General features: G+C 41.1%; 2 protein-coding genes across 2 annotated transcripts; both read left to right on the top strand.

Annotated features, from left to right (window-relative positions):
• The first annotated feature begins 389 nt into the window (after nucleotides 1–389).
• Nucleotides 390–4,949, top strand: LOC129742916 (uncharacterized protein K02A2.6-like). The gene is made up of 2 exons (XM_055734855.1): nucleotides 390–4,061; nucleotides 4,131–4,949. The coding sequence occupies exons 1-2, from the start codon at nucleotides 390–392 to the stop codon at nucleotides 4,947–4,949; spliced, it is 4,491 nt and encodes a 1,496-aa protein (XP_055590830.1).
• A 2,805-nt stretch (nucleotides 4,950–7,754) lies between these two features.
• Nucleotides 7,755–10,808, top strand: LOC129747977 (uncharacterized). Its single transcript, XM_055742423.1, has 2 exons — nucleotides 7,755–8,227; nucleotides 9,874–10,808. Exons 1-2 carry the CDS (start codon nucleotides 7,973–7,975, stop codon nucleotides 10,531–10,533), a joined length of 915 nt encoding a protein of 304 aa, XP_055598398.1. The 5' UTR covers nucleotides 7,755–7,972; the 3' UTR covers nucleotides 10,534–10,808.
• Nucleotides 10,809–18,269: the final 7,461 nt, after the last annotated feature.

Here is an 18,269-nt window from a genome sequence, read left to right as displayed (position 1 = left end):
TATTTAAATTCAAATTTTTCAAAAAAAACATATTGTTCTTTTTCAAAACATATTCAGTGTTAGGGCGTGAAACACCCTATGAAGAAACCCGCTGGGCTCACTGCTGGCAGCTTGTCTGTCAGCCGATCGATGCGAATCAGCGGATAACAACAAAACATCAACAACACATTATCATTGTTTACATTAGAATCGTGGCCGTACATTTTAGCACGTTAGTAAAGTCTTGTTTTAATTCGTTAATTGTTTCGCGTTTTATTATGTTTGTATCCGTAACGTCCCGGAATACAACAGTGGCGACGAGTCGGTCGTAATTATTCGCGACATCCGCTGTGTTCGATCGCGAAATTACGTCACCCACGCGAAAACGACGTCGGTGCGAGACGAGTGAAATGGATTCGAGTGAATGTAACCTCACTCCGGATCGACCCGCTGGTGCAAGTGGAACCAACAACGGTTTTCCCATTGGACAGCAGCTCCAACCAGCCGGAATGCAGCAGAATTTCATCCGTGCTACACAATTCGGTCAGCAGCTACCGAATCCGGGACTCGCAACGCAGTTCCTCGGGCAGCAGCAGCAGCAGTCTCGCATGCAAGACTCCCCAGCGACCGAAGGCATTTTCTCGCAGCAGTCATCACCACATCAGCTCTCAGCATCCGATGCGCTCCTCACGCAGCTCCTCCAGCAGCAGCAGGCGTTCACAACTCAAATGTTGAACCAGCAGCAGGAGTTTATGCGGCAGCAACAAGAGATGTTTATCCGCACAATGTCATCGATAAACATCCAGGTGCCATCCAATCCCGAAGTGATACTCGATTCACTTTCGCACCACATAAGGGAGTTTCGATACGAGCCAGACCAGAACATCACTTTCGCGGCCTGGTATGCGAGGTACAACGACCTCTTCGAGCAAGACGCTTCCCGGCTCGATAGTGAAGCAAAAGTTCGTTTACTCCTCCGGAAGCTAGGTGCTGCTGAGCATGAGAGGTATGTAAACTTCATACTACCCAGACAACCGAAAGATTTCCTGTTTGAAAACACCGTAAGAAAGCTGGGGATACTATTTGGTGCCACGGAATCCCTCATCAGCAAGCGGTATCGGTGCATGCAGATCGCAAAAAAGTCCACCGAAGATTATATAACGTTTTCTTGCCGTGTAAACAAGAGTTGTGTCGATTTTGAACTGGGAAAGTTGACTGAAGAGCAGTTCAAGTGTTTGTTATTTGTTTGCGGCTTGAAAACGGAATGTGATGCTGAGGTGCGCACTAGACTGCTTGCGAAAATTGAAGATCGGAGCGACGTTACCCTGGAGCAACTATCCGAGGATTGCCAGCGGCTGTTGTGCTTGAAAAAAGACACAGCCATGATAGAAGGAACGTCCGGATCAGCGGTGCAGTTTGTGAAGCGGAGTAATCATCGGCAGCAGAATTCTCAAACACCTCCGAAGAGAACAGTGAAATCAAAAAGTGTAAACAAAAACATTCCCCCATCCCCGTGTTGGAAGTGCGGTGCAATGCACTACACTCGTGAGTGCCCTTACAAGGACCACAAGTGTAGTGATTGCGGAAAAAGTGGACACCGAGAAGGTTATTGTGCGACCTCAAAAAGTGAAAAGCCCTATCGAAAAAGAAAAACTAACACTTTTCGGGCAAGAACACTAAGTGTAAACACAGTGCAACGAAAGCGGCGTTTTGTGCAGGCGAAACTAAACAGTGCTGAAGTGAAACTCCAGTTAGACACTGGATCCGACATCAGTGTCGTGTCGAAGAGTGTGTGGGAGAAAATCGGCAAGCCATCCACCACCCCCGCACTAGAAAAAGCATCTACTGCTTCTGGTGCCCCTCTCCAGCTCCTGTTTAAGTTTGACTGTGACGTCAGTGTCAATGGTCAGCATCGCCGTGGAACTTTCTACGTAGTCGACAAAGCGCTGAATCTGCTCGGCATCGATCTGCTTGATTCATTTGGTTTCTGGTCAGTACCTATCTCATCGTTCTGTAACCAGATTACCAAACCATCTACATCGTTGGAATCACTAAAAGCAGCTTACCCGACCGTCTTCAGGAGTGCCCTAGGATTGTGCAGCAAAACCAAAGTAAAGCTGGAACTGAAGCCCGATGTCCAGCCAGCTTTCCGGCCCAAGCGCCCAGTGGCTTACGCAATGCTAGGTACTGTCGACGATGAGCTCGATCGGCTTGAGCGCGCAGGCATTATTTCACCGGTTGATTTCTCCAACTGGGCAGCTCCGATCGTGGTCGTGCGGAAATCCAACGGGTCAATACGGATTTGTGGAGACTATTCCACCGGGTTGAACGAAGCCTTGCAGCCCCACCAGTACCCGCTTCCGCTCCCTGAAGACATTTTCACGAAACTGTCCAATTGCACCGTCTTCAGCCAAATCGATCTCTCTGATGCCTTTCTACAGGTCGAGGTTGATGAGGATAGCCGGAACCTGCTTACCATCAACACACATCGCGGGTTATACCGGTACAATCGACTTTCGCCTGGCATCAAAACAGCACCCGGAGCTTTTCAGCAGCTGATTGACACCATGACAGCTGGTCTCAGCTGCACTTCTGGATACCTCGACGACGTTGTTGTCGGAGGCGAAACCGAAGAGGAACACCTAGCCAATCTCGAAGCGCTTTTCAAGCGGATTCGCGACTTCGGATTTACATTGCGCCCGGAGAAATGCACTTTCGTCCAGCCTCAAATCAAATATTTGGGGTACCTGCTAGATCGCCATGGTCTACGTCCAGATCCAGCCAAAGTGCAAGCCATCAACGAGATGCCCGCTCCAGTTGACGTGTCCGGAGTCCGTTCGTTCCTCGGAGCCATGAACTACTATGGCAAGTTCGTGCCCAACATGAGGACACTTCGATTCCCGCTGGATGAGCTCTTGAAAGCTGGAGCTAAGTTCAATTGGACCCCTGCATGCCAAGAATCGTTCACCAAGTTCAAGGAGATTCTCACTTCAAATCTTCTGCTTACCCACTACAACCCGAGGCTCGACATAGTCGTCTCGGCGGACGCTTCTTCAGTCGGAGTTGGGGCTACTATTAGTCACCGATTTCCGGACGGTTCTGTGAAAGTCATCCAGCATGCAGCCAGAGCGCTTACACCTGCGGAGAAAAACTACAGCCAGCCTGACAGAGAAGGATTAGCCATCATTTTTGCAACCACCAAATTCCACAAAATGATATTTGGCCGCCACTTCCTCCTGAAGACCGATCATGCTCCTTTGTTGCGAATTTTTGGATCGAAAAAGGGCATTCCAGTCTACACATCGAACCGCTTGCAACGATGGGCACTAATGCTGCTCCTGTACGATTTCTCCATCGAACATGTGCCGACAGCGAAGTTTGGGGACGCCGATGTACTTTCCCGGCTGATCAAACACCATACAAAGCCCGACGAGGATTATGTGATCGCTTCTTTGGTTCTCGAGGATCACCTGAGGTCAGTTGCTTCCGATTCTCTTAATGCACTTCCCCTTACTTTTAGCGACATTCAACAAGCCACGCAAACCGATCTGGTCATGAAGAAGGTCTACCGCTTTTTGCAAGATGGTTGGCCCGATCCAAAAGCTCTCTCCATTCCTGAGCTCAAGCGCTTTTACGACCGAAGAGAATCCCTCACGATTGTCGACGGTTGCATACTTTTCGGGGAACGTTTGGCCATCCCAGTTCCATTCCGCAAGCGCTGTCTCGACCAGCTTCATCGTGGGCACCCTGGCACTCAGCGTATGAAAGCCATCGCTCGTTCATACGTTTATTGGCCGAATGTTGACAACGAAATCTCCAGCTACGTCCAGGCTTGCCGGCACTGTGCACTGACAGCGAAATCTCCACCACACTCTGCACCTTCGCTGTGGCCCAAATCCACCAAGCCATGGGAACGAGTGCACATTGATTATGCTGGACCAATCGAAGGAGATTACTTCCTGCTTGTGATCGATTCCTTCACCAAGTGGCCTGAGATCGTTCGAACGAGCAGCACCACAAGCACAGCTACAATCAACATTCTCCGAGATCTCTTCGCTCGTTTTGGAATGCCGACAACTTTGGTGAGCGACAACGGGCCCCAGTTTTGCAGCGCTTTGTTCCAAACCTTCTGAGCTGAAAACGGCATACAGCACCTCACCACGGCACCTTTCCACCCACAATCGAACGGCCAAGCTGAACGATTTGTGGACACTTTCAAACGGGCCATTCGAAAAATTCGAGAGGGGAGAAGCTCGGTACCGATAAGCGAAGCGTTGTGTACCTTTTTGCTGACCTACAGAAGCACACCCAATCCAGCGACGCCTGAAGGGAAGTCGCCAAGCGAAGCTATGTTCTGCAGGCCAATCCGAACATCCTTGGATTTACTTCGCCCACCAGTTCACAGCGAAAATCCACCAGCTGAACTCAACCGAAGCTTCCAGAACCATGACCCGGTTTACGCGAAGGTGTTTTCAAGAAACCAATGGCACTGGACACCTGGAACGATTGTCGAACGAATCGGAAACGTCATGTTCAACGTGCGTCTGGAGAACGGTAAGCTTGTGCGATCCCACTTAAACCAGCTTCGTAATCGTACTCCAAGTGGGCCAACAAATTCTCCGAAACCATCGCAACTTCCGTTAACCATTCTGCTGGACGCCTGGAATTTGCCAGAACCTTCAACACGGGCCTCAACCTCTGCGCAATCCAGCCCACCATCAACAGCGCATGGTCGTTCAGCTTCGCAGCCAACTTCTACACCGAACACTGTTGTGCGAGAACCAAGGCAGTCACCAGATATCCCACCGATGTCACCATTGCCCTCAACGTCTTCTACTACCTCACCATCAAGCTCTTCTGATACAGTTGAGTTTCAATCAGCCATCGAGCAAACAGCTGTACACTTGCCTCGTCGATCTTCTCGGACTAGAAGACCGCCGATCCGGTTTGATCCGTACCAGCTGTATTAAGGGAGGAGATGTTAGGGCGTGAAACACCCTATGAAGAAACCCGCTGGGCTCACTGCTGGCAGCTTGTCTGTCAGCCGATCGATGCGAATCAGCGGATAACAACAAAACATCAACAACACATTATCATTGTTTACATTAGAATCGTGGCCGTACATTTTAGCACGTTAGTAAAGTCTTGTTTTAATTCGTTAATTGTTTCGCGTTTTATTATGTTTGTATCCGTAACGTCCCGGAATACAACATTCAGCTTTGAAAACGATTGATTTAATCAAATAATCCGAAAGTTCTTATCTTTGAATACAATGAATTTAAATTAAATTTTATGAATTTAAAGTACTCCCAAAACGTATTTATCGATCAAGGAGTAACGAGCTTTAGCGATTCGTTTCTTTTAAAAAACTTATTGGAAGGACGTTATGAATATAACTTCTACAAGATAGCCATTTTTTGTTCTTGATTAAAAATTGACAAACAAAAATTTCAAAATTACTTTCAATTAGTGAAACAATTGAAAAGGTTTTTATTTAATTAAAATGCATCAGTACCCTTTTGTTTGTTAATTTTTCTGCTTTTCAGTTCTCCTTAAATCACATTATTTTTGAATGATTTCATAAATTTTTATAATTAATTCCATACCTTTTCTGAAACACACATTTGAACAAAGCGGAATCTATTTTTTTTTATTTCAATGGAATCCGGCCATTCGATGATCTTTATTTACATTTATTCGTTGAGAAGCTCTTCCAACAGGTGCAATTAAATGATGCCCAAGCGGGTTTTAAAGTTAAAAAAAAAATATCGTATGCGTTTCATTTCAAATTCGTAGTATTTTAAGCCTTTAATTGCCTTCAAATGTGCTTACAAATTAAAAAAACTAATTTTTTATGAAGCAAAACTTTTTCCGTCATCGGTGAAATTTTTTTCAGAATGTACATTGCCATTCGAACGTGAAAATGAACGCGGAATTTATATTCACCACTCTTGTTCGTTTTCAGTTTTCACGTTCGCTCAGTGCGTTTACACTTCGAGCGGAATGTCAGTGAACACGGAAAAAAAAAATCCGCAGTGAAAATCGGGGGAATTGAAATAAAATTAAGATTAAAGGGCTTTGAACAAGGAAATCAGTTCAAAAATAATCGTTCAACCATTCCGCATCTATTCCACCTAGTTTCGCAGCCATGAAATGCAGCATAGTCGAGTTTTTGAAGAATATAAGTTTTTTCATTTTCACGTTCGAAAGAACTGTAAATGCACCTTGGCCGTTCACATACCACTAAGCTGTTTTGCCGTTGAGGAACAAGTTCTGCTTCGTGCACAATATGTGAAAATCGGAACAAACTGGTAAGTGTTTTCTTAGATTTCATTTAGTTGTGCTGGTTCTCTTCATAATACTTTGCTTTTGTTTCAGATCGGCCCACAGAGCTTCGTGTTGTATTCCCGTCAGCCTTCAGATATTATTCCGGACAAGCCGGACCTGACAAGCTTGGCGAACAAAGGACTTGCCTCAACAATTTTTAAAGAACACGGTGATATATTTCAAAAATAAATATTAGGTAACTCCCTATTTATTTCAAATAAATACCAATTTTTTCATGAATTGTGTTTTTTTTTAAATTAATTATTATTGAAGAAACCAATCAAACAAACAAGCATTTACCTTTTAAATCAGTGAATGGGAAAACGGTATTATTTACTATTTTGCTAGGTGAATGAGAAAATGGTAAAATCTACCTTTTTGCTAGGTGAATTGAAAAAAGGTAATATTTACCTTTTTGCCCCTAATCAAAATAGGGGCAACATTTACACACACACACACCTTCAAAATGAGGGGTGTTCAGGTTTTTTGAATGCAAAATTGAAAGAAATACGTTGATATTGACCAAATTTTGACCGTATCACCCTTTAGGTAGTTTCATTGAAATTATTATCAAATTTTAATTTCTTAAAGTTACCAGAGGCATTCGGCTCCCAAACAGGTTTCAACTAAAAATTCCATTTGGTCCAATTCTGCAATTGAGCCGCTCCAGTTACCTAGAAAAATTACTCAATTAACTTTTGCACATGTACCCCCTTGACTTCGAACACCTAACGCACAAACTTCCGGAAGGTAAAAAATATTGTCTTATCAAGCTACATCGAAGCAATAACACTTCCTTTTTCTGGTATCGCATCAGAAAACCGCCACCAAAACATGAATCATCACAGCGAATGTGACGGCACCTTTTTTCGTGATACATCACCAACGACACCATACACGTTTCGACGCCAACGGAATTCTAATGAAGCGTCTCCGTCAGTCCGAGCAACGCCGTTTGATATGCACTGAGAGTATCAAGCTTCATGACGACGGCACATGTTCCGATCGCAAATCAAAGTATAAAAAATGCGTTGCAATATGATCACACGTTGTGCACCGAAGGTGCCAAACGTTGGCCCTACCGCAGAAATTATTCTTCATTCAACTTTGTTTATGCACATTCGGTTGCATTTGAAGCCAAGGATGCAATCTATCGAATCGCAGCGCTACCGCGCCAAAGAGAAAGAAGTTTTGGCGTCCAAATGGAGCGATCCTTCGATTGTTCGATTGTTTGATCACGCAGGAAATTTAAAAAATTCATCACGAGCCACCGTAGATTTGAAGGAAAATGGCAGATGGGTTTGGCGCGTCGGATGGTGATGATGATTGGTGTTAAAATGGGCCATTAAAGGTTATTTAACTAAATCATTTGCCGACCGGGGGCATTGATTTGTTGATTGACGCTACGCGTTTGGCGGTGATGATGGTGATGATCAAGTTCTGAACTCGCGCGCGCGTTTTACGCATGGCGATAGGCGTGGGCGGATGATCCTGCATATTAAACATGCTTACAGAAGGTTCCTGATGATTGCAGTTCTATCTAGTGTTTCATCCGCTGGATTCCGAGGATGGTGACAAATGTGGAAAGATGTATAAAAATGGTGCCACGTAAACAGTTTGTTATCAGTCAGTCGGTTGATCGGTATTCGGAACTGAGCTCTCAAACATGAAACTGTTAGTGTTGTGCGTTTTTGTAAGTGCGGTGGCCGCGGAGGCTCCGTTCACTGGATATGCTCCTTCGGGGTGGCGCCCTCAAGGAGCGCAGTTCCGACTTCCAACGGAATACGGTGCCCCGGCTTCGGAGGGTCAAAAACCGGAAGTGGAAATAACCAAGGAAAGGGTGGCCATTGCAGCCCAAATTGTGGAGGCCCGAACGGAATATCCGGTGAACGAATATTTGCCTCCAACGACAACGGAAGAGGTAAAAACTTCGTGATAGTGTTGTTGATAGTAAAGTTTTGAAAGATAAGGTGTTCATTACAACTAATTAAACATGACTGACCTATAATAAATTAACATAAATAAATCCCGTTCTACGTCATGTAATATTGAAGGTTTTCAATTTCAGTGTTGTTAAGGATTCAGATTTTCATTTAGCTGTGTACAGCAAATTCAGAATTTTATAAGATTGTAGAATAGACCGCCTCAAATTTGTATGAGATATTTTATGCTTGTGGAATGTTATGCGTTGCAGGCTTAAATTGATCCTAGGCCTAGTACAAGGTCTCATGCCAAATTTGGGCCAGATCGGATCACGGGAAAGGGCCGCTCAAGTTTGTATGGGATTTGGAGACATTTTTTTCGGGAGGAACATGAAATTCCAGTTTTTCATGAATAACTTTGACCCCCTTCGGCTGATTTCTTTTGAAAACGGTTGTTCTTAAAGCCCCTAAAAAATATATCTATTTTTTGAAATTTAATAACTTTTGTGTCCTAAGTTGAATTTAAATGCAGCCTAGGTATGAAATATTTGTCATCGTTTAGGCTTTCAGAAAAACTGTGTTTAAAAAAATCGGCCGAAGGGGACCAAAGTTATTCATAAAAAACAGGATTTTCGTGTTCCTCCCGAACAAAATGTCTCCAAATCCCCTACAAACCGATCCGCACAAATTTTGCATCAGACCTTGTACTAGGCCTAGGATCAATTTAAGCCTGCAGCGCATAACTTTTTCAAATGTCGGGTCATTTGCGGCACTCTGTTGATACCGAATCTTAGAAGTGCTTATACAATATACATAGAACGCACTTTTTTTGTGATCGAGACGTTTTCGTCCTGTAGCTGAAATCTCGGGACAGCAAAAAACCTCAAGAAAACAACCTTTAATTCAAGTAAATAGGACCGAAATCAGTAGTCAAATATCCATTTTAGTTTTATTGTCCTTAAAAAGTCAAAATTACCTCATTTTGAACTTACTCTCAAGATGAAACTTCCCAAAAAAAAACTTACTCGTCGTAACCCAATTCCCACATTTGTCTAAAAACCTAAATCTTACTGCATGCTAGAAAGGCTTAGGAGAAAATTAAAAAAAAAAATGAATAAACTATAACACCTTTACGAGTCGATATGACATTGCAGTATATTTTTCATAAACGTCACTAAACATTTTATTAAATAAGTTGAAGATTACAGTTCAGTTCGGGAATTTCGGATTGATATTCCAGACATATATTAAAGATTTAGGATTCAGGTATCAGATATCAAATTTCTATTTCAAATTTAAGATTCCATTCAGATTTAAGATTCGAGGTTCTAATTTCAGATTCAGACACCAATGTTTAAATTTCAAATCATTTTTCAGATTCATAATTTAAAATCAGATTGAGATTTTAGTCTTAGATTTCAAATTCGGATTCAAATTCAGATAACAGACTAGAATTTTCAATTTAGATTTCAGATGCAGATTTTAGATTGACATTTCAGATTACAGATTTGGAATCTCAGATTCAGATTTAAGATTCCGATTTCAGTTTTCAGATTCAGATTTCAATTCGAATTAAAGATTTTTTTAAATTTCAGATTTATGAAAGATTTTGAGCAAAAACTTAAACATTCTGTATATTTTGCAGGCCGAACTTGACCCCATCCGTGTCCAAGGACTGCCAGACAACCAATTTAAAGACTTCCGCCGAGGCAACCTCCAGAAACCTGTAGCAACAAACCCGGGACGTCGTTTCAATCAATCCCAACAGCAGCAGCCACAACAACAACAACAGTTCCGACAACAAGTTCAGCAACAACCAGACCAACAACAGCCACCAACATTCTTCTTTGCCAACGGTCAGTTGCGAGCGCTCCCATCAGCCAACGAATATCAACAGCCTCAGTTTGGTCGTCTGGAACAAGCTCAACCGGTGAACAGCTACGGACCACCAGATCAGGACACTTCTTCCGATGAACCTGCAACGGAACAACCTGAAGACGTTCAGCCGACCACAACTGTCCAGCCAGAATCTGACGAAAGTTCCCAAGAAGAAGAGGGACAGGACAACGTCAACGTCAACGATGGCCGAACCGTTCTTGCCGTGGCGAATTCTTTCTCGGGTCAATACTACATCCTTGGGCCAGACAATACACTCCAGCGGGTGATGTACGCAACTTCCCAGACCGATGAAGATTTACGCGATATGGGATTCACCGCTCAGCTTCGCTACACCCAGGTTGAGCCAATCCGTGGACCCGTCTATGCCTACAACGAGCAAGGACAGCTGATGCGAATTTTCAAATGAAGATTTTAAAATTCACTGAACACGTTCGTTGGACTGCAAATCACGTACTCACTCGATACTACCGGTCAAGTATATCGATGGGTGCACATTTGTTGACACCAGCCAAACCACCGAACATAAGCAATGGAAAATCCATCGTCTCCGCATTAATCCTTGTTATTTATTCCTCGGTTAATTCTTTCGGATTGTAATTTATTTATGTAAAGCGTTTTTTTTTCGGCTCCTTTATCTTTTGTTTTCGATCGCAATAAATTGCTTGTTTTTATGTCACATTATCGACTGAATATTTATATGGTTCCGAAAGCATTGAGTTGATCGATACTGCGCTACTTTAGCTGTGGTAAATACAAAATTGGAATTTGGATTTTATTTGATTTTAAACATCTGCACAGCAAAAAAAAAAAAAAAAGAATCCTTAATAACACTGAAGCTGATAACCTTTAATATTACATGAAGTCGAATGTGATTTATGAATGTAAATTTATATTTATATTATATTATATTTTTAATTCTTGGAGCACAACATTGTTCCCCAAGAGTGGAGACAAGTGAGAGTTATTGCTATCCAAAAGCCTGGAAAACCAGCGTCTGATCCCAATTCCTACCGTCCAATAGCGATGTTGTCTTGTATACGTAAATTGATGGAGAAAATGATCTTGTTTCGTTTGGATAAATGGGTGGAAACAAATGGTCTCCTTTCAGATACTCAATTTGGGTTTCGAAGGGGCAAAGGGACAAACGATTGTCTTGCTTTGCTATCTTCAGAGATACAAATGGCGTACGCAAAACGTGAGCAAATGGCTTCAGTGTTTCTACACGCAGAGAAAACTTGGATTTTGAAACAAAACAAAACTGACTTTGATTCAAAAAAATCATTTTTTCGATTCAATCTCCTGTTTTCTTTGAATCAATGAATTATGGCTTTGTTTCAAATAAATAATTTTTGAAAGAAAGAATTAATTTTTTGAATCGAATAATTTTGGAATTTGATTTTAAACAAATTCTTTGATTCAAAAGACATTTGTTCAATTGCATATTTATTTGGAAACAAAGTAAATTTTCTTTCAACCAAAGAAAAATGTATTCAATGCAAAGGAATAATTCCTTAAAATAAAAACTTCAAACTTAGAAGATTTTTTGCATTGAGTAAGAAGAATTTAAAACAAAAAATCGGTTTGGCTGGTCGTGTGAAAATGTGGATCAGAGTTAGCTCAGTTAGGAGGATTCAGGATGAAGTATGGTAAGTTCAAGTTTATTAAAGAATGAATATTGAATATTTTCAATAAGTGCTTGAAATTTTACAGGACCACGGCCGATAGATGGTTTTCCAAGTCCCTGCATGGATGCCTCAACCGAGGTGACACCGCTCCAATCCAGCGATCAGGTCCACAAAAATTTAAACCGGATGATTCGATTAAAGTGAACCAGTGTGTGACCCAGTGTTTCGTTTATTTGTGAATAAAAATAAATTTTAAATTTTGAATCCTTTCTTTTTATTATTCGAAATTCCTAATAGGAATTTCAGAAAAACAGAAAATAATGCTTCCAATTGGAATAAATAAAAAATGGTTCAATGAATAAATGCTTTTAAATCTAAATTAAATTACCTTGTGGCAAAAGAAAGCAACTTTGAATCAAAAGAAACTGTTTTTTGTTTCATAGTATAAATATTTTGAATCAAAGATTTTTCAAAAGAAAAATTCTTTGAAACAAACGAAAATGCATTTGAAACAAAGAAATTTTTATTTATCCCAAAATCAAAGGAAATTTTCCTTTGTTTTCGCTGCACTTTCCTTTGAAATAAAAAATCTTTTCGCTGCGTGTAGACATAAAGGGAGCTTTTGATGCAGTCTCAATAGAGGTGTTGTCAGACAAATTGCACTCCCGGGGTCTGCCTCCTCTTTTGAACAACATCTTATACAGCTTGCTTTGTGAGAAACATTTGAACTTTGCTCACGGGGATATTGCAGTTAGAAGAACCTCTTACATGGGCCTCCCACAGGGTTCATGTTTGAGTCCACTTTTGTACAACTTTTACGTAAGTGACATCGACAGTTGTCTCTCTGAAGGCTGCACTCTAAGACAACTTGTAGATGACGGCGTGGTGTCTGTCACAGGATCTTCCGAGTCTCATCTGCACAGACCTTTACAAGATACTTTTGACAGATTGTCTTCCTGGGCTTTGGGGCTTGGGATTGAGTTTTCCCCTCAGAAAACGGAGATGGTTGTTTTCTCCAAGAAACATAGACCTGCTCAACCTCAGCTTCAACTCTTAGGCAGAACGATCACTAAATCGAGGTGTTTCAAGTATCTTGGGGTTTGGTTTGATTCCAAGTGTACCTGGAGAGCTCACATTGAGTATCTAAAAGGAAAATGCCAACAAAGAATCAATTTTCTCCGATCAATCACTGGCACTTGGTGGGGAGCCTATCCAGAAGATCTTTTAAAATTGTATCGAACTACGATTCTCTCAGTGATGGAATATGGAAGCTTCTGTTTCCAGTCAGCTGCCAAAACTCACCTGATCAAACTCGAGCGAATCCAATACCGTTGTCTCCGTATCGTCTTGGGCTGTACGCCCTCAACGCATAATATGAGTCTTGAAGTTTTGGCAGGAATACTACCTCTGAAAGATCGATTCAATTTACTATCTCTGCGGTTCCTCATCAGGTGTGAGGTCATGAACCCATTGGTGATTGCGAATTTCGAAAGGTTACTTGAGCAAAATATTCAAACTAGATTTATGTCTATATACCAAGTCCTCATGTCAATGCAGGTAAACCCTTCTTCGTATTCTCCAACTCGTGTTTGTAGCCCAGACTACGATAATTCTTCTGTCCAGTTTGATATGTCTATGCAGCAGGAAATTCGTGGAATTCCGGATCCGCATCGTCCACTTTTGATTCCAAGGATTTTCGAAGCTAAATATAGACACGTCGATGCTGATAAAATGTACTTTACCGATGGATCACTTATAGAGGAATCAACAGGATTTGGAGTGTTCAACGAAATCTTTAGCGTCTCTTACAGTCTCCAGTCACCATGTTCTGTGTACATCGCAGAGTTAGCTGCTATTCATTGCGCTCTGGATAATATCGCCACACGACCTGTTGAACACTACTATATAATAACTGATAGCCTCAGCTCTGTTGAAGCAATCCACTCTATAAGACCAGGAAAATTCACGCCGTACTTCCTCGAAAAGATTCGCTATATATTGACAACTTTATCAAGACGTTGCTTTTCCATCACCTTTGTCTGGGTCCCCTCACATTGCTCGATAGTAGGCAATGAGAGGGTAGATTCCCTTGCAAAGGTGGGTGCGATGGAAGGCAACATTTACCAGCGTGAAATCGTATTCAACGAATTCTACTTCTTGGCTCGGAAAAATTCTCTTGTCAACTGGCAGCGCAGATGGGACGAGGATGACATGGGTCGGTGGCTCCATTCGATTATCCCAAAGGTAAGCCTTTATTTTCCCGTCTCATGTCCAATCATTGTTCCTTGAATGCGGTACTCTATCGTATAAACATTGCTAGCAGCAATTTATGCGGTTGCGGTTTAGGTTACTACGACATCGAGCATATTGTTTGGTCGTGTGAGGACCACCTTGTCGCCAGAGTGAACTTCATAGATTCCCTTCGGGCCCGAGGAAAACCACCTGACGTTCCAGTGAGGGATGTGTTAGCTGTGATGGACTTGGACTATATGTTTGAAATATACCTTTTCCTTAAAACTATTGATCTCCGTATATAATTCTTTTTATTCCCTCATTTCCCTATCTATCTTCTTTTTCTTTAAAAAGTGAACTAGATATAAGCACACAATTGTAATCAAACAAAACGAGTTTGGCTCCTTAAAGCTCGAAGGTATGAGCCGTTTCAAATAAAGAATTTATAAAAAAAAATATATATATTATATTATATTTATATTGAAAAAAGTTGAATCCTAAACAACACTGAATTCTAATGACATGAATAATGAATATTACTTGACATACTTGGGTATTAATTAGAGATGTACCGAATAGTGGTATTCGGCGAACGGCCGAATACCGAATATTGACCTTTTCAACTATTCGGCTAAACGAATATTCGGCCGAATATTCGGTCGAATATTCTTTTGAGTTTTTAATGAAAGAAACTAAAGCGATTATTTCAATGCTTTGTATTTCTTCCATATTAATGCCCCTCATGTTTTTAGTCGATTATTTTCAACCAGATGATATTATTGGATGATGTAAGGCTATGATCATTTAGTATCCGGGCACTTTATTTCGGTGATAACTACGTTATTAGAGCTCGGATATGCAAAACTTTAGAAGCGTTGTGTTGGTTATGAAAAGGACTATCTTGCATATTTTTGTCAGATTTTTAAGTTAATGTGTGTCTGAGATATTCACGATGCAAAAAGAAATGGTAAAAATAATTTTGCACAAATTGGCGCCTTTTGCGCATTTTGCGCCTCGAAAATTTTTCATTGTCGACTTGAAAACTCATAAACTGTTGATTTTTTCTGATTCTTTTTTGGACCGAATGGTTAAGAAGTATAGCCACTCTAGAATCCACACGAAGTTCAAATCAAGCATCGGAATTGATCTTAAATATGGTAAAAAGTCTATGGTTATTGGGGATAACTGAATGCAGACCCCTTAAATAATGCAATTAATCCATTTCCGTCAGTCAAAAAGTGTTGTCTGACTAGCAGACACCAAGTAAATAATTAATAGTAAACAGTTCCTTAGATTGCAATATGTGCAACCGGTTTTTACGCAATGTGACAGATGTGTCCTGATGGACGAAGAAATTCATGTTAAAACCGGATTTAAGAGATCAAATTTTTCGAGATACCTACTCATGAAAAGGTTCCAAAAAGATTCCAATTGCTTTTTCCAGGTGAGTTTGTGTAAAATATCATGATTTTGCAAATGTTTTGATTCTGTGGTAAAAATAATAAATCAATACATGACTGAAAAAAGTGTGCAAAGATAAAAAAGAGATTTTATGAAAAAGTAAGATAATTTCTTGAAATCATTGATAAATAATTTTTTAAATATTTTTATATTAAATGCCATATTAACACCTTCATTTCCTCCATAGAAAGTTTTTCAATCTAATGAATAGTTTTTAAAATACATTCGTTTGTAACTACCCGGATACTAAATGATCATAGCCTTATTACAAGATATTTCTTTAAGTAGGGGTCTCTTTGATTTTTCATATGTCACCAATAACTGATAAGACATTAGATGACTAGTCGCTTCTAGGGCGAATTTGAGCAAGACATCTTCAAAATAGTTGTTGAAAAGAAAGATGATCTTTAACCTTAAGCATACCATACTTTCAACCACACGTCGTATCCACATGATCAGGCATTCAGGACAGTTTTTGAAGAAGAAGAAAAAAAAGGGAAAAAAATTATGTTTATTTTGAGATTTTTGAAAAATCGTTATTGAACACAAAATCTAAAAATTTATGAAGAGGAGTATGAGTTTCTCCCGGCCAGATTTGACTTATGTGAAATCTTTACTGGACTTATGGGCAAGCCTGAATATAACCAGAAAATCTGGTTTAAACTATAATCATAGTATAAAGCGATACTAATCAGCATTCTCCTGTACGATCTACAGTGAAAGATACGCGAATTCACCTTAGATGTTTTGCTCAAATCATAAGTTTTTGATGATTGTGTAGGCTTTACAATACTACCTTTGGATATTTTATAAATTAACCAAAATCATTTGAAAAATTTTACAAGTCTGTAGTAGATATTCGGCCTATTCGGCCGAATACTTAGCTCAACTATTCGGTGGGCCGAATATTCGGCTTAACGGTTTTCGGCGGTATTCAGCGCCGAATATTCGGCCGACCGAATTTTCGGTACATCTCTAGTATTAATCAAATGTAATAAACACAAGACGAGTTTGATTCCTTAAAACTTGAAGGTATGAGCAGTTTCAAATAAAGAAATTAAAAAAAAAACACACGAAGATTTCAATTTTTCTACTCGGAATAATGGCTGTCCGAGTCACAGAGAAATTGCTGAATTTCAACGAAATTCGAATATAAACCTTCCCGAAAGTCGTGACGCTTCATTACTTCCTGTATGCAGGATTAAATTTCTACGAGTGCACAGGTACTCAAACAATTGTCTGAATTCGAGACAGATAGCCGAGATATACAAAGTCTTCGACTATCTCCAGCTCGACACCTTCTTTCTTGCTTCGCGTTTCAGTTAGCGGTAGATCTCCTCCACAGCCGCAGATGATCTACCGATTATGTCATCGGCAAAGCAGATAATTTGACTGAATCTGTTGAAAATCGTGCCCCGCACTTTGCCCTCCGCTCATCGAATAACACCTTCTACTAAAGGGTGTCCACGATGAAATTGCCGCACACAAAATTGATTCGCGCAAACATTCGAGTTTTCATCCGATTGCCATCAACTTTTCAAGGATTGAAAAATAATTAATAAACTTCATTTTATCTCGTATTTTATTCACAGTCCATACGCCAATGCCCACACCTAGGCCTTAACCTCGGCCATAAGATTCTGCGCAACCTGTGAACCGGTTGAACCGATTTTGCATGTAAACCCATACTTTCTTCAGTTCCTCAACTGTCTTCACTACCTTAGGTCGTTTAAGAAGGTGCTGCTTCATAATCGCCCAGTACTTCTCGATGGGGCGGAGCTCCAGAGTGTTGGGAGGTTGAACATTTTCGGCACGAAATTGACCTTATTGTCCGCATATCACTTCAGAACGTCCTTGGAGTAGTGGCATGAGGCCAAATCTGGCCAGAAGTTTATTGGGACGGTGTGGGCCTTCAGGAGAGGAAGCAGTCGCTTCTGGAGGCACTCTTTCATGTACAACTGTCCGTTCATCGTGTCCTGGGTCACGAATAGTGCACTCCGCTTCCCGAACGAGCAGATGGCTTGCCAAACCAGGAATTTATTCGCAAATTTGGAAATATTCTGAGTACGTACATGCTCCGGAACGCTGAACTTATCCTTGGCCGTGAGAAACAGGTTACCGGGGATCTGTTTGAAGTCGGCTTTCACATATGTATGTATGTTTCATCGTCCATGATGCAGCATTCAACTTTCGTCAGCATGTTGAGGTAAAACTTCCTGGCACGAGTTTTGGCGGACTTTTTCTGCTTCTCTTCGCGATTAGGGGCCTTTTGTACCTTGAACGTTCGAAGCCTAGCCTTAGTTTTGACCTTCTGGACAAAACTTCGGCTTATGTGCAGCTTCTTAACCACATCCTGAACGGAGGCGTTTGGGTTTCGGTTGAAGGCCCCAACTAGGCGGTTGTGATTTTTCATGTTGTACGGAATACTTTTTCCTCCACTTCTGGACTTCCGATCGGTGGTCAATCGCTCCTCGAACCGCATAATCACTCGCGACACCGTGGAATTCGCGATTTCCAACGTTTTAGCGATGGAACGATGCGAGAGATCCTTGTTCTCGGGATGAATGCGTAAGATTTTATCACACACGAGCTGTAATTTCGCTCCATTTTCGCGAGTTTTGATTACAGGACTTTAAAACTTACAGGATGTAAACAATGCATTATAAACTAAATCTTCCCAAATTTTTATTAAATTCTACCCAACAGTTAAAAGTTAGAGCAATTTTATAGAGTGGCAATTTCATCGTGGACACTCTTTACTCTTTACAAAAGGCAAATGCAAGCCAGTAAAGTTGGATGTAAGCAGCTTAACCATAGCGAGGTT

The sequence above is a fragment of the Uranotaenia lowii genome, chromosome 2, assembly GCF_029784155.1.
Source record: "Uranotaenia lowii strain MFRU-FL chromosome 2, ASM2978415v1, whole genome shotgun sequence".
NCBI lineage: Eukaryota > Metazoa > Arthropoda > Insecta > Diptera > Culicidae > Uranotaenia > Uranotaenia lowii.
This window is presented reverse-complemented; position numbering and strand designations above follow the sequence as displayed.

Bases quoted from the DNA above. Each gene is read 5' to 3' on its own strand.
- LOC129742916 (XM_055734855.1), top strand. From the start codon at position 390: ATGGATTCGAGTGAATGTAACCTCACTCCGGATCGACCCGCTGGTGCA. The intron at 4,062-4,130 runs GTGAGCGACAAC...AACGGCATACAG, and splicing joins TTGGAATGCCGACAACTTTG to CACCTCACCACGGCACCTTT.
- LOC129747977 (XM_055742423.1), top strand. From the start codon at position 7,973: ATGAAACTGTTAGTGTTGTGCGTTTTTGTAAGTGCGGTGGCCGCGGAG. The intron at 8,228-9,873 runs GTAAAAACTTCG...TATATTTTGCAG, and splicing joins CTCCAACGACAACGGAAGAG to GCCGAACTTGACCCCATCCG.